General features: G+C 49.5%; 1 protein-coding gene across 2 annotated transcripts in view; it reads left to right on the top strand.

Moving 5' to 3' along the window:
- Positions 1-13580, top strand: part of EPHB1 (EPH receptor B1) — a gene marked incomplete at both ends in the record, with an annotated part of 421851 nt that overhangs the window by 146370 nt on the left and 261901 nt on the right. For both annotated transcript variants that reach the window (XM_082655000.1, XM_082654999.1), the window contains one exon: positions 12119-12800. In XM_082655000.1, coding sequence (XP_082511126.1) covers positions 12119-12800 — 682 coding nt within the window. The remainder of the gene's footprint in view (positions 1-12118; positions 12801-13580) is intronic.

Here is a 13580-nt window from a genome sequence, read left to right as displayed (position 1 = left end):
ACTACCAGCTGTGTACCAGGCACTGAACATCACTTGTATCACTTCGCTGAATTCTCACCAGGACCCCGCAAGCCAGGGGGGTATTTCTCCCATTTTACAGAGCAGACACTGAGGCTCGGGGCAATGGTCCAAAGTCACAGGACTGCTTAGGGGTTTTGCCGAGACTGACCCCAGGCCTGTCTGGCCACAGAGCTCACTCCTGTACTTGTACTTCTGCCCCTGGATGAGAGTGAGGAAGGGTGAGTCATACATTGTTGAGAAACCAGAGAACAGGGGGGCAAGGAGAGGAAAAAGTTTCCCAGTTTTCTACAAAGGGAAAGGGTAGGTTTGAGAGTGAAACGTACACATGTTAAACACCCATGAATCGCTTTTTAAGGCAAGCTGTTTGGGGAGGGGTGGTGCAAGCGCTGTGTGATGTGTGGGGTTTGGGGGTAGAGTAGCAAGTCCAGGAAGAGCCTTGAGGGAGCAGCCCTGTTCCCAGGGCAGGTGAGGCCTGGCCAGGGAGCCAGAGGAGGACACAGGTGGTCCCTGGGGATGGCTGGTTCCAGATAGTGATGGAGGAGCGTGTGGTCAGCTCCCGCCCCCAGGCCTTGGCAAATGCTCAGGAAGTGAGGACTCCTGGGAAGGGAGAGAGGTGAGGGGTCTCCGTGAGCTGCTGTTTCCCATCCAGTGGCCCCCGTGTCAGTTCAGCTGAACCAGCCCCTCCTGCATTTGAGGTGCTCCTCTGCTAATAGAATGGGGGGGGCGTCTAGTCGTGGCACACCGTCATCTCCATACGTACTGTCCCACTCACCACTCTTCCTGGTGGAGAGAGGCATGCCCAACACATTTCCCAGTGTCACAAAGGACAACCACATGAAAGATGTCGCAGTCAAGATTCAGCCTTATCTTCTCAGTGAGAGCTCTGTCTTCAAACTGACATGGTCAGTGGTAATGGTCCACACTTGCGTTTAGGTGTAAATGGGTCACTGTGAGAAACAAGCCAGGGGTGACCCAGGTGGGCAGTGCCTCAGGTGGTGGGAACTTCCATGTGGCTGGCCACATATTCATAGGGACTGACTGCAAGACGCGGGTGCAGGAAAGGCAGCTGCAAGTCACAGGTGATGGTGGTCCCATTGTATGCTGTGCCGGCCTGAGCACATCTTCAGAAATGGGCTTATTCTGGGAGCAGAGTTTTGAAAGGGACAATGGACCCGGAGTGGTGCCTAGTCGGGGGTGGTACCTAGTGGGGGGTGATGCCTAGTGGGGGGTGACCAGTGATCGTGTCATTCAGAGAATGTTGGTGGACCTGGGAACCTCAGCCCAGAAGCAGTCTGAAGCAAAGTCCAGGAGGCAGAAGCACGAGATCAAAGTCCTCCCCAGGCTTCCCAGGACCAAGCTCCAGCAGCCACAGTCCCTCAAATTGGATCACACACAGTGACCACATTCCCAGAGTTGGGGAGGGGACAGGATGGAGGGGAGTGTGTCCCCTTCCCAGGTCAGATTTGATTTTCCTGCACCCTGAGAATGGGAATGATGCCAGGAGCTCCTCCAGGAAGGCCAGTCTCTTCCTCCCCCGTGGCTTGCTGCCTTGTCTCCAGGACAGCTCCAGCTGGCCACAGCCAGCCTGCCCACACTCAGTCAAAACTCTCTGCACTCATGGAATAAGGAGCCCATCTCCCTGGCCTGTAACCCAGTGTGCTGGCCTTGTCTATGCGTGCTGAGCGGAAATCCCTCCAGGCTGAAGGAAAATGCCATCAGTCTCTCCCAGGGGTAACTGCTCTTCATCAATGGAGCCCAGGCCCGGGCAGAGCAGTTCCAGGCCGCTAGGGCCTGCGGCCCGCATCTCCCGCCCCTGCCTTGTTCGACAAGGCCTTGTTGGACAGCAGTGGGGACCGCATTCAACCGACAGCTTAAGATAATCACATGTGTGAGGCGCTGGGATAATGACAGCTGAATACCCTGCCACCGTTGCCATAGTGACCAGCCAAGCACTGGTTCCCTCCTTTTTTTTTCTTTCTTATTTTCTGGGCCTCCTTGTTATAGTGCTGGCTGGTGGGCGGGGGGGTGAGTTTGGGAAATGGGAAAGAGGAGGAAAGGGGGAGGGGAGACCCAAGAGGGGCAGCCCATTATATGCTCTTTAAATACCCCAGCTGGAGGTGTTTTAAATCTCAACAGAGACAGAGAGAAACAGTGTCTTAATCCCCAGCTCCCTGTGAATTATTTAAAAGGGATCTTGTCAGAAGGATGAATTTGTCACTGTTTCAGTGTCAACAGCAGCAGCAGCTGTCATAATGGCCGAGGACCCCACTCCAGGCAGGGCCTGGTACCAACTGCTGCTTCCTGCTGGAAGTTACAGCGGCCCCGGTGCTGTGGACAGGGAGCCCCCACCCGAGGCACAAGCCTTCAGTGTTTCTCCTGGCGTGCTGACAGAGACTGGGCTGTGAAATGTGCCAGGATGCCGAGATGCAAGCCATCTGGACCTCGGGCCGGCTGGCCTTGCCCTCTGTTAGTGTGGCTCCCATGACCCATAGGCATGGCGTCTCTGTGTAGCGAGGGGCGCTCCCTGGCTGGGAGTGGGCTGACCCACTCACTCACAAATGCTTGTACGGTATTTGATGGGTGGGCCTATACCCGAGGGAGGGCACACGGGCCCCACCTGGGCCACAGCCAGCACCCCCAACTACACACACACACACACATGCACACCCAGGCATGCATGCACACATGTACATATGCATGAACACATATGCACCCGTGCACATGCCAGAGATGATGCCCAGGTGCAGACAACTAGACAGACAGGAGAGAGTCAGAAATCATACACATCACGGAGGGAGAGCAAGACTTTCAAGGAAAAATGCCTGGTGCTGAGAGAGGTGCTCCGAGGGCTGACAGCCACGACTCGCAGGGGCCTCTTATTCAGGCTGAAGTACTTCGGGCGCATCACCACGTTTAATCCTCACAGCCATCTGGTGAGGTGGGTACCCTGAGTATCCCTGTGTTAGAGAAGGAAACCGAGGCTCAGGGAGGTTTAAAGACATGTCCATGGTCACGGGGCTGGGTCTGGCTGACTCCAGAGTCTGTGCACTGAACTCCTGAGCTAAAAGCCAGGGGTCACCATGACCTCTGGGGTTCAGGGTTAGGCAGGGTGACAGCAGTGCTTCTTCATCCCAACCCTTTGTTGCTCAGCACAAAAATCTCCTTCCGAGCAACCTGGGTATGTTATGCTTGGGGCCGTTTCTCTCACTCCCACCTCGACACCGTATTTCTTGCATTTTTCCACCATCCAAGTTTCCAGAAGGATTTTGTGGAGATTTATAGAGACTGCCTTGGGAAATAATAAGTATGTTTTCCATACTCTAATTCTTTCCATATTCTAATTGCGTCTGCCACCCCTATCCCCTGCTCTTCTGCACCTTACGCACCCTTTGGAAAATGCATCGCTTTGTGCCCTTTCAAGGCTCTGGGCTCTCAGAAGCAGTGGCTGCCCCAAGCCAGGGGCCCAGCTCCTTGGCACACCGCATAGGGCCATGGTAATGAACAGGGGCCAACGGGTCCTCCCAGCCCAGTCCATCAGGGAGGTAAATGAAGCATATCGGGAGGTGAGCTGGGGCTCGCAGCCCTCGGGGGAGCCACTGACTACATGGCTGCCTTGCTTGGTTGGTGTACTAAATGGTAGATCCCTCTGGGCTTGTAGGAATTTATGCCCCACGGACCACACTTTACATTTTAATTAGCCCTCAAGCTTGTCTAATATCCAAACTCTTTCAGGCTTAGTTTACTGTCTACACTGGAGCTGTGTTCTTGGGATCCAGGTTGATTGGAGGTGGTGGCTCCAGCCCTGCCTGAGCCATCTGCTGTCCTGAAGAACCTCTGGCTTCCTGTGGGCTCTGTGAAGTCGCGTGTGGCTCAGGCCTCAGTGGGCTTCTCTTCCTGTTCAGAGAGCAGCCATCTCTTACTGGGAGCCTGAAAGCAGGTCTTTGGACTTCCCCTGATTGAGCAGTGCCATGGGAGTCAGGGTCCTAACAAGGTGTGGTGATGGCAACTGTTTGCAGAATAGCAGGTTCCTCCAAACAAAGGTTTGCGCCCAAATGCAAGCTGAATGGGAGCAAAGCCTGTGATGTGTGTCCAATTTTGTCTCCTTGTGGTCTGGTGGCTGACAGTGGCCCAGGGATTGCCTGGCTGAGGGAAGGGGGCCCATGCTGAAACCTGCCCAGAGGCAGCCCTGGAGATTCCGGGAGGCATGGGGAGAAGGCTGCTGGCTGTCCCTCTGGGTCCGTAAGGAGACCGAGTTCAGCCCTTTAGTCCCTGCATTTTTTGCTGACGGAAGGGTAGGATTATTTATCTAAAATGGAGGAGATGATTTCCACACCCTGATGCTCAGGTTAACATAACAGCGATGCTGCTGCGGATAGTAATGATAATAGTTGGTACTTAGTGAATGGTAGTTACTTGCAGGCTCAGTGCTAGGTGATTTCTTACCTAGGTGATGATCTTTGAGTCCTCGTGACACCCTGCAGGGTAGAGAGTGTTTTGCAGATGAGGAAACTGAAGCTCAGAAAGCTGTGTGTGGTTGCAGAGCTGTAACTGGCAAGGGTGGGGTCTGCCTGCGCCCGGCAACCTCTCCTGCCTCCCCTCCTCCCACTTTCCCCCTGCCCTATGCCACTTGACAGCCACCCCGGCACCCTGGCTTTCTCGGCAACATGCCGGCAACACTCTTGCTCCAGAGAAGTCTGTTCTTCTTCCCTGAGCCTGAGGTGCTGCTCCCACATGTGCCCTCCAGGCTGGGGGCCCCTGAGTGTCATTCCCATCTCTACCCAAAAGGAGACCTCTGATGATCCCACTGCCAGCTGTCACTCGCTAACCCCTTACCTGCTCCTCAGTAGTATTTAACACTGTTCAACTTTATGTTATTAATTTGTTTGCTTGTTCATCTACTGGTTTGTTCCCTTAGGTTATCAGGCCCATGGGAGCAGGGCTTTGTCTCTTAGTCACTGCTGTGTCACCAACACCTAAGACCACTACTTGGGGATGTAGTAGGTGCTCAATTCTTTATTTTAAAAATGAGTTAAATAAACTGGGTTGGAAACAAATCAGAATAGCCTCTTGTTAGACTAATAGAGGCCAAAATGCCAATTTTGATGATTTCTGTCCTCATCTTAAATAGCAGTGTCCAGAGGAGCACCCCTTCCTGGACGGGCCCTGTAGAGGCGGCTTATTCTTGGCAATTGCTATGATGCAGCACCACGGCAGCCACTGGGCACTCTGGGGCGGGCAGGGCCTGCCCAGGGAGGTGCAGCAGTCCAAGGAAGGGCCAGCGATCATAGATCTTTGCAGAACTCCATGCTTGGAACTGTCTTCAGAGGCATAAGTAGCATCAGCTCCCTCTTCTTAACTTCATTTTATAGTGGTTCTTCATTTTCGACCAAGAACTAGTGTTTCTTAGCTTGCTCATCCATCTGACTCATCAGACTGGGCTCCAGAGGACCTTTGCCTGTTTCCGAAATCCAAACCCACCCTTGGAGGATAAAGAATGTGTTAGTGTTTCTGAAGGTTGTTCTAGAAGGGCAGTGTCGATGGACCAGTGGGTAGAGTTCATGGCAGTGGTTTTGAAGGAGAACAGTGTGTTCTATACACACATACGGACACAATCGGCGAGACAGCAAATGCCAGCAGGCACTCGGGGGCTACTCCAGAGCAACAGACCTGCAGGTTCTGACTCCAACAAGCCAGTCTGAGAAACCGAGATCTTGGAGGAACCTACAGGGGTCTTTATCATACATCAAAATCCTGATCTGAAAGCCTGAACAAGTACTTTCTAGTGGGTGTCATTGTTTTCTTCATTATGTTTATCTCAAGGACAGGTGGTTCATTGGCATCAATAATAATGCCCTTTCAGAGGTTGTTAATATTCTGCTGGTTGTGCAAGGCTGCTTTGCTTCTTCTTCTCCCAGGGACAAGTTAGCCTGGTGGCACCTGCTGTAAGTCCCCAGGCAAGGACCAGGGGCTGAGGAACAGACCAGGAACTTGCTCATTCCCTCAATTTGTCAGTATGTATGGAGGGTTAGGCACTGGGTATATCAGGAGGTCCCTAACACAGTCCAACCTTCTAGGGGGCAAGTCCACATTGGGGAGGGTGGGTGGAGGTTGGATTTTTGAGACTGCAGCAGGACTGCAGAGAGCAAGGAGGTGAGTTCCAGGAGGTTACCAGGAGATATCCAGCAGGCAGCTGGATAAGCAAGTCTGGGCACTGGGAAGAGGTCGGTGATGTAGCGCATGGTGGTTGCGGCCTTGTGTGTGGCTGAGATCACCCAGGATAAAAGGTGAGAGGAGAAGGGAGTAAGGGTAGAGCCCCAAGAAACCTGTGGATTTCACTGGTCCCAGACATCGCTGAATGACAACGTCATCATGTAATACCAGTGTTGCAAAGCTAAATGCACAGAATTATTTCGCTGTCGACAGAACTAATAACTTAGTCAAAACATAATTCCCTGTCCTCAAGGAGCTCACATCCTGGTAGCAGAAACGAAAGCAATTAACGAATCGTTCAAAGCAGTGTATTATCAAATGCTAAATTGTGTGGAATAGCTCAACCATACTCTAAGCATTTGGGAAGATGGTAGCTGAGTATAAGCTGGGAAGGCATCATGGGAGAAATAAGACTTGAGGTCCCTCAAAGGAAAGGCTGCCGAGAGAGCTAGGCTCTGCTACCCACCAGCTGCCTGACTCCGGGCCACTCTTGTGTCTCTGGGCCTCAGTATGCCCATTTGTCAACAAAAGGTCTTGGTCAACACGACCTAGAGTGGTTTCCAGCCAGGCTGTTATTCTCCGGTTCTGTGTCATGGAGGAGTTGAGATGGGATGAGGATGGAGTAGAAGAAAAGCTTCAGAACATTAGCAACATTATCAGGAGACAAAAATGGGCACCGTCTCTGAGTGATGGGAGAGGATGTGGCCCTAGCTTGAACCCTGGCTGTCTCTTGCCTGGTCTGCTGTCATTACTCTTTGACCAAACAGCAAGCCAGGGCATGAATCCAGGCATGAGGTAATGCTAGCCCTAGGGCATGGCCACGAAAAGCAAGAAAGAAGCCAGATAGGAAGAACTTTGCTCTGGAAGAAATGGCAAATTGTGGTGACAAATTGGGCATGAAGTTGCCAGGGGCATACTGTTTGTGTATAATAGAGACCAGGCCAGCATTGTTGGGTGTTGAGGTGTAGGCTGGACCAGAAAACAAAGAGTGTTTTTCAGAAAAAGCTATGTTAGTTATTAGTTACATGTCATAAAATTTACTCATTTTAAGGGTACAATTCAGTGATTTTCAGTACATTTACAGAATTGTGTAATCATCACCACAATCCCATTTTAGAACATTTCCATCACCCCCAAAAAGATTTTTCATGCCCATTTGCAATCACTCTCCTTTCCCATCCACGATCTCAGGGAAATACTAACACTTTTCTGTCTATAGATTTGCCTTTTCAGGACATTTCATGTAAATGGGACCCTGCAATATGCGGTCTTTTGTGTCTGGTTTCTTTCACTGGGCATCACGTTTTAGAGGTTATTGCATGTACCAGTGCTTCCTTCTTTTTTTATTTCCAAATAGTACTCCATCGTATGACTGCATCACATCATTTCTGTCATGCCAATTAAAAATGTATGGAGCTGAATTGATCAATATGTTCATTTATGGCTCCTGAGTTTCATGTCATAATTACTGTGCTTACATTGTCTCCATAGTTTCTTTTAGTATTTTTATGGTTTCATTTCTAATGTTTAAATCTTTGATTCACTGAGAATTCTTTTCTGGAGTAAGGTGGGAAATATGGATGAAAATTATGTGTTCTTTTCCAGATGGCTACCCAGCTATTACAACGATTTTAAAAAATGATTCACCTTTTCCCCACTGATTTGAGTTGTGGCCAACCTTTTAAATGTTGAGAGAAACTATTGATTTGACATCTAAAAAATTCCGCCAGTTACACTGCCACCAATAGGCTTGGGAGTGGCCTTTTCTCTTCATTCTTACGGAGACTTGATATTTTATCTTTTTAATTTTGTGCCAATCTGATAAGCAAATCACTGTGTTTTGTTGTTTTACTGGGAGGAGATAATTATAGAAAGGAACACAGGAGGCAGTGTGTCAAATGCCTAGAAGTGGAGGCTGAGAAGCTGCCACTGAACGGAGACCCTTAGTAGGAAATTAGCTTTGGAACAGGCGGTAAGAATGCGTCACAGAGACTGGAGCCAGCACAGGTCTTGGGTAGAAGAAATTGGGTCTGAATATCACTGGGGTCATATATCCATTACTGGTGAAACTCCCCCTTTTTAAGGATCTGGGAAGCGGTGTGCCCGGGGACACAGGGTACCTCAAAGCCTGGCTGGGGAAGCAGGCCTGATGCATGAAAGGGTGTTAAGGGAGCACACTGCCCGTTGGGTCTGGTTAAAGCAGCCTCTCTCTGTCCCTCCGCCCCCACCCCCACCCTGCCCACCTCGGCTGATGAGAGCCTAGAGCTTCTGCTACACCAAGATATATTTTCAGTGTCCACTGGTCTGGTCCAACCCACCATCATCTCTCACCTGGACTAGGACAGTGATGTACATGTCCCGCCGTACACTCGTCCAACCCAGTCTCTACTTTGCATCAGAGAAATCTTTTAAAAACTCAGCTCTGATCACCTGATTTTCCTCCTTAAAACTCATCAATACCTTCTAGTTACCCTCAGGATGAAATTCGAAGTTCTCTACCAGACTCATCCTCTCCCCAGTCTTCTTCCTGCCACCTCCAGCTTTTTATGACTCTTCATTCCTCAATGGTGCCAGGACACTTTTCCCCACCACAGGGCCTTTGCACTTGCTGTTCCTGGGCCTCGATGCTCTGCCCCTTCTCTGCCCCTCTCTGCCCCCAGCAGATGCACACTTTTCCTGGCTAACTTCTATCCATCTGTCCCTCTCAGCTTGGAGGGTCTTCTCTGCCAGACCTCTGTATATCAAGTACACCCCCCGTCACTTGTCATCCTGAAATTTTTCCTCACAGCAGTTAGCACAATTGTAATAATTTAGTTATTTTAATAACCATTTGTCTAATTTCTGTTTCTCTCACTAGATTATAAGCTTCATATTTCTGCATCCCCAGTGGCTAACGGAATGTCTGGCATAAAGTTGGCATTCAGTAATGATTTTTTCATTGATGGATGAATAAGGTAGAACTATAAAGCAATGACACTGATTCCAAGTATCATAAACAAATAATAATGTCTGTCCTCGCTGCTGGGAATGCTATTCTACCCTCATCTCGATTTCCCCAAACCTTCTCTTTCCAGGCCCCCAATCCTAATTGCCACTAACTTGGAGAGCATTTGTGCCTCCTCCAGCCCCCTCTGATTGCTATATTTCCAACCCCCGTACCACCCGCGGGCAGGAGAAGAATGAAAAAAGGAAAGAAAAAGACTCCGTCATGGCCTTTTCCGGAACAACGAGGAGTTATTTTCCCTTCTCTCAATTTCTCTCTACTCTTTCCCTTTGAATATACAGCTGTATTCCCCCTAATTTGCTTTGATCGCTCCCTTGGGAGTTGTCATGGAATCAATTAGACCCGTAGATTTTTATGACTCCAGGTCACCCAGTATGATTCCTCATTTTACAGATGAGAAAACTGAGGCTCAGAGAGGTTAATGTTTGAAACAGTTACTTCTGTTGGGTCTTAAAATACCAATCAGTGTCATTTTCTAAGACAAATGTTCTCAATATCCCAGCTCCACAGGAGCGTAAATCCTCATTCTGTCTGTTTAAGGGTGTACTGGTGGTGATAGTCTCAGTGCTAAGGTGAGCCCCCAAAGGTGGGCTTCCTGTCCTGCTCCCACACAGCAAAGCTGCATTAGTCTTGGGTGGGTCAAGGTCCCCACCCTAATTGGGACCTCAAGCTTCACCTGTGCTTTGACAAAGGAGCCCCATGTTTGTGCTGAGACCTCATACAGCCCAATGAAATGATGGATCGTGAGTTTAAACAGTTGCAGAACAGCAAAAGAAAAATCCTTTCCTTCCCTCAGAAGTCATGTAGGGTCAACTGGGAAAATGTAATTTCAAAACAGCCATGGGAGAGAGGCCTGAAAATTTGAACTGAAACAACTGTCAGCGATGACTTCTCCCTAATGTATTTGCTTTCTGGTTCCAAAAAACCAGGCAAGCAGAACATAACTATAATGAACATGTTTAAATAGAACATAACACAATCTAAAGAAGGAATAAAAAGCGGTTCCTCAACATCTAGAGATTCAATAAGAAATGAAGCAAGATCTAGGTGCAGTTGGCTGTGTGCGAGGATTCCCAGAAGGAGCCCACCAGCTAGAGAGGGAACGGGGCCCCCTGAGAGTGTGGAAGGGGCCTGGGGAGAAGGAGTGGCCATGGGGGTCACTGTACAGGCCTGGGTGGGTGGGGCCCGCTCTCCACGTACCCATCTTTCCTCTGCACCATGCCTAGTCATCAGAAGCCCTGGTACAAGTTTAAAGGACAGCCTTGCTTTGCCCTCCTGCTCCTACAGATAATTAATTCTGTGCAAGAAGAAATTCTGGTATATTTTCCATGTACACTTGATTAGCTTTTAGCTCTTTTTTTTGCTGTACGCGGGCCTCTCACTGTTGTGGCCTCTCCCGTTGCGGAGCACAGGCTCCAGACGCGCAGGCCCAGCGTCCATGGCTCACGGTCCCAGCCGCTCCACAGCACACGGGATCTTCCCGGACCGGGGCACGAACCTGCGTCCCCTGCATCGGCAGGCGGACTCTCAACCACTGCGCCACCAGGGAAGCCCAGCAATTAATACAATATTTAAAGAAATGGCAGTTGTTTGGGGTTTTTTTGTCACCACTGCTAAATAGTCAAGGACCTTGATCTATTTTCTCTTTTCACTTTAGAAGTTGGATTTCTTCTACCCCTTATTTACTTCTTTAGCAAACACATTGGAACCTCCTGGGAAGACCCCCAGTTCTTGAGGTCAGCGTCCTGAGAGCTCCTCAGTATGGGCAGCTGCTTCCTCTCCCGGCATAAGGAAGAAAGAATGACCCAGCAACTCTTCTTTGACCCCTGCCCCAGAGTGGCTCATTAAGGAAGCTGTGTCTTTATGGAGCCCCTCCCCTTATTGCCTGTTACTGAAATAAGTTACTAGGTGAATTTCTTTGGCCATTCAAAGCACTTGTTTCTATTTCCTCTCTTTCCCATCTCCTTTATGGCCATGGGACCATGGATGAAATTGCATGATGTCTTTTCACCTGTAAATTGAGGATGATAATCTAGTTGTATGGGGAACTGTTGAGACTATTGAGAGACATCACTTACTAAATGCATTTTTCCTCCTCTCCTTCCAATCTACAGGACTGCTAAAAGTGAGAGCTCTCTTTTCCAACATGAATCACAATAGTCTCTCCCTTATTAAGAAGCTTTCCTTATTCCCTAAGTAACCCCCTCCAACATTCTCTTCCATCACATCTTTGTTTGACGTGTGTGCAGATGATGCTTAATTTGCTTCATTAAGGATCTCTCTTAGTATCTCTACTCTTATCCGCTTCAGTCTAACTTTTTCAGAGATTGATGTTATAAAACAAAAGTTTATGCGAATCTAAGTTTATTGAACAATTCTGAAAAGCTTTATACTCATATGCTTTTTGGAGATATAAAAGAGTTTCACCACAATAAAGAAATTAGGTTCAGAAATGAGAATTTCCCAGGTGGGGGTGTCATGTGGTCAGACCCGTAATACACAGAGTGACTGCTGAGAGCAGAGGCAGTGGCATTGAAGATGAAAGTGCCTACCATTGCACGGGGCTAAGAGCTGCAGGTGGTCCCTTGGATGTGATGAGTCATTGTCACAATGAGAGCTGTGGCTTAGATGAAGGGAGGCTTTCTAGGGTGAAGTCTGTTATATTTTGGGATGGGCTGCAGAGAAGTCTTCCGAAGTCTGCTTATAAGGAGACCTTTAAAAGCAAGTTCAAATTAGGTGCGTTCATTTCTCAAGTCAAGCAGCCAGACTGGTGAGCTCGTAAGGCCCCCTCCAGTGCCAGGCTTCTCCTCTGCTCTGCCTCTCCTTGTCTTCTTACTCTCTATTTTGTGTTTTTCATGTGTGTGCCTGGCCTGCTTGGTACAGTGGGAAGAAGTCAGTGGCTATGATGAAAACCTGAACACCATCCGAACCTACCAGGTGTGCAATGTCTTCGAGCCCAACCAGAACAACTGGCTGCTCACCACCTTCATCAACCGGCGGGGGGCCCATCGCATCTACACGGAGATGCGCTTCACTGTGAGGGACTGCAGCAGCCTCCCCAATGTTCCAGGCTCCTGCAAGGAGACCTTCAACTTGTACTACTACGAGACTGACTCTGTCATTGCCACCAAGAAGTCGGCCTTCTGGTCCGAAGCCCCTTACCTCAAAGTGGACACCATTGCTGCAGATGAGAGCTTCTCCCAGGTGGACTTCGGGGGAAGGTTGATGAAGGTCAACACAGAAGTCAGGAGCTTTGGGCCTCTTACGCGGAATGGTTTTTATCTTGCTTTCCAGGATTATGGAGCCTGTATGTCTCTCCTTTCTGTCCGTGTCTTCTTCAAAAAGTGTCCTAGCATTGTGCAAAATTTTGCAGTGTTCCCAGAGACCATGACTGGGGCGGAAAGCACATCTTTGGTGATTGCTCGGGGCATATGCATCCCCAATGCAGAGGAAGTGGACGTGCCCATCAAACTCTACTGCAACGGGGACGGGGAGTGGATGGTGCCCATCGGGCGCTGCACCTGTAAGCCTGGCTATGAGCCTGAGAACAGCGTGACCTGCAAGGGTAAGCCCTGAGGCTCTTGAGGCCTCTACTTCCTGCCCTTCTGGGGCAGGGCCGAGTCAGCAAAGGTCCCTGCCTCCAGCTCGGGATCATAAAGGAACAGAAGAGCCTAATGGCTTCTTCTAAATTTCTGGGGGGAACCTCCATCTCCAGTGCTAGGCCTGATGATTTTCCAGTTGTGTTCAACTGGATATCTGTATTATGGTGGGGGGAAGAGATGGGGAGAATTCCAAACGGTGGATAATAACTTAATAACCACTCAGGTATATTTAGTTTTGGGGACACTGGCACTCATATTCTCCTTCTCTCTCTCTTTCTCCCTCTTTCAGACACACACACACAGAGAGACCCACACACCTGCATCCAGTCCAGCCCCGTGCTCTGAGGTGTGGACTATTTGGGTTGTCATAGACAAGTCACTCAAAGATAACTGAGGAATGACTGAAGTTGGAAAATATTTTTGTTCATTTCAGTACAGCTCCCACAGCACTTAGCTTGGTACCGAACTCATGTAGCTCATTAACTCAAAACCCCCTGGCTTGGCTGTCTTCCTCCAGGGTCTCAGTGCCAGGCCCTGGGGTAGGAATGGGGTCTAGCATTAGTAGGTCCTGAAAGGAGGTGAAGCTGTTGGAATCGGGGTGGGACAGTACTGTGTGTTCTACTACCTGTGCTTTGGGATGATACAGTGTGATGGTGACTGTGCAGATGGGGGCATCAGGGTACCCTGTGCTCACACTGACCCTCCTCAGTCCAGGAGAGCAGGTGTGCAATACATGGCAATAA

Source organism: Grampus griseus (assembly GCF_964374135.1).
Source record: "Grampus griseus genome assembly, chromosome: 5".
NCBI classification, from domain to species: Eukaryota; Metazoa; Chordata; class Mammalia; order Artiodactyla; family Delphinidae; genus Grampus; species Grampus griseus.
The sequence above is the reverse complement of the archived record's forward strand: the minus strand, read 5'-3'. Positions and strand labels throughout refer to the sequence as shown.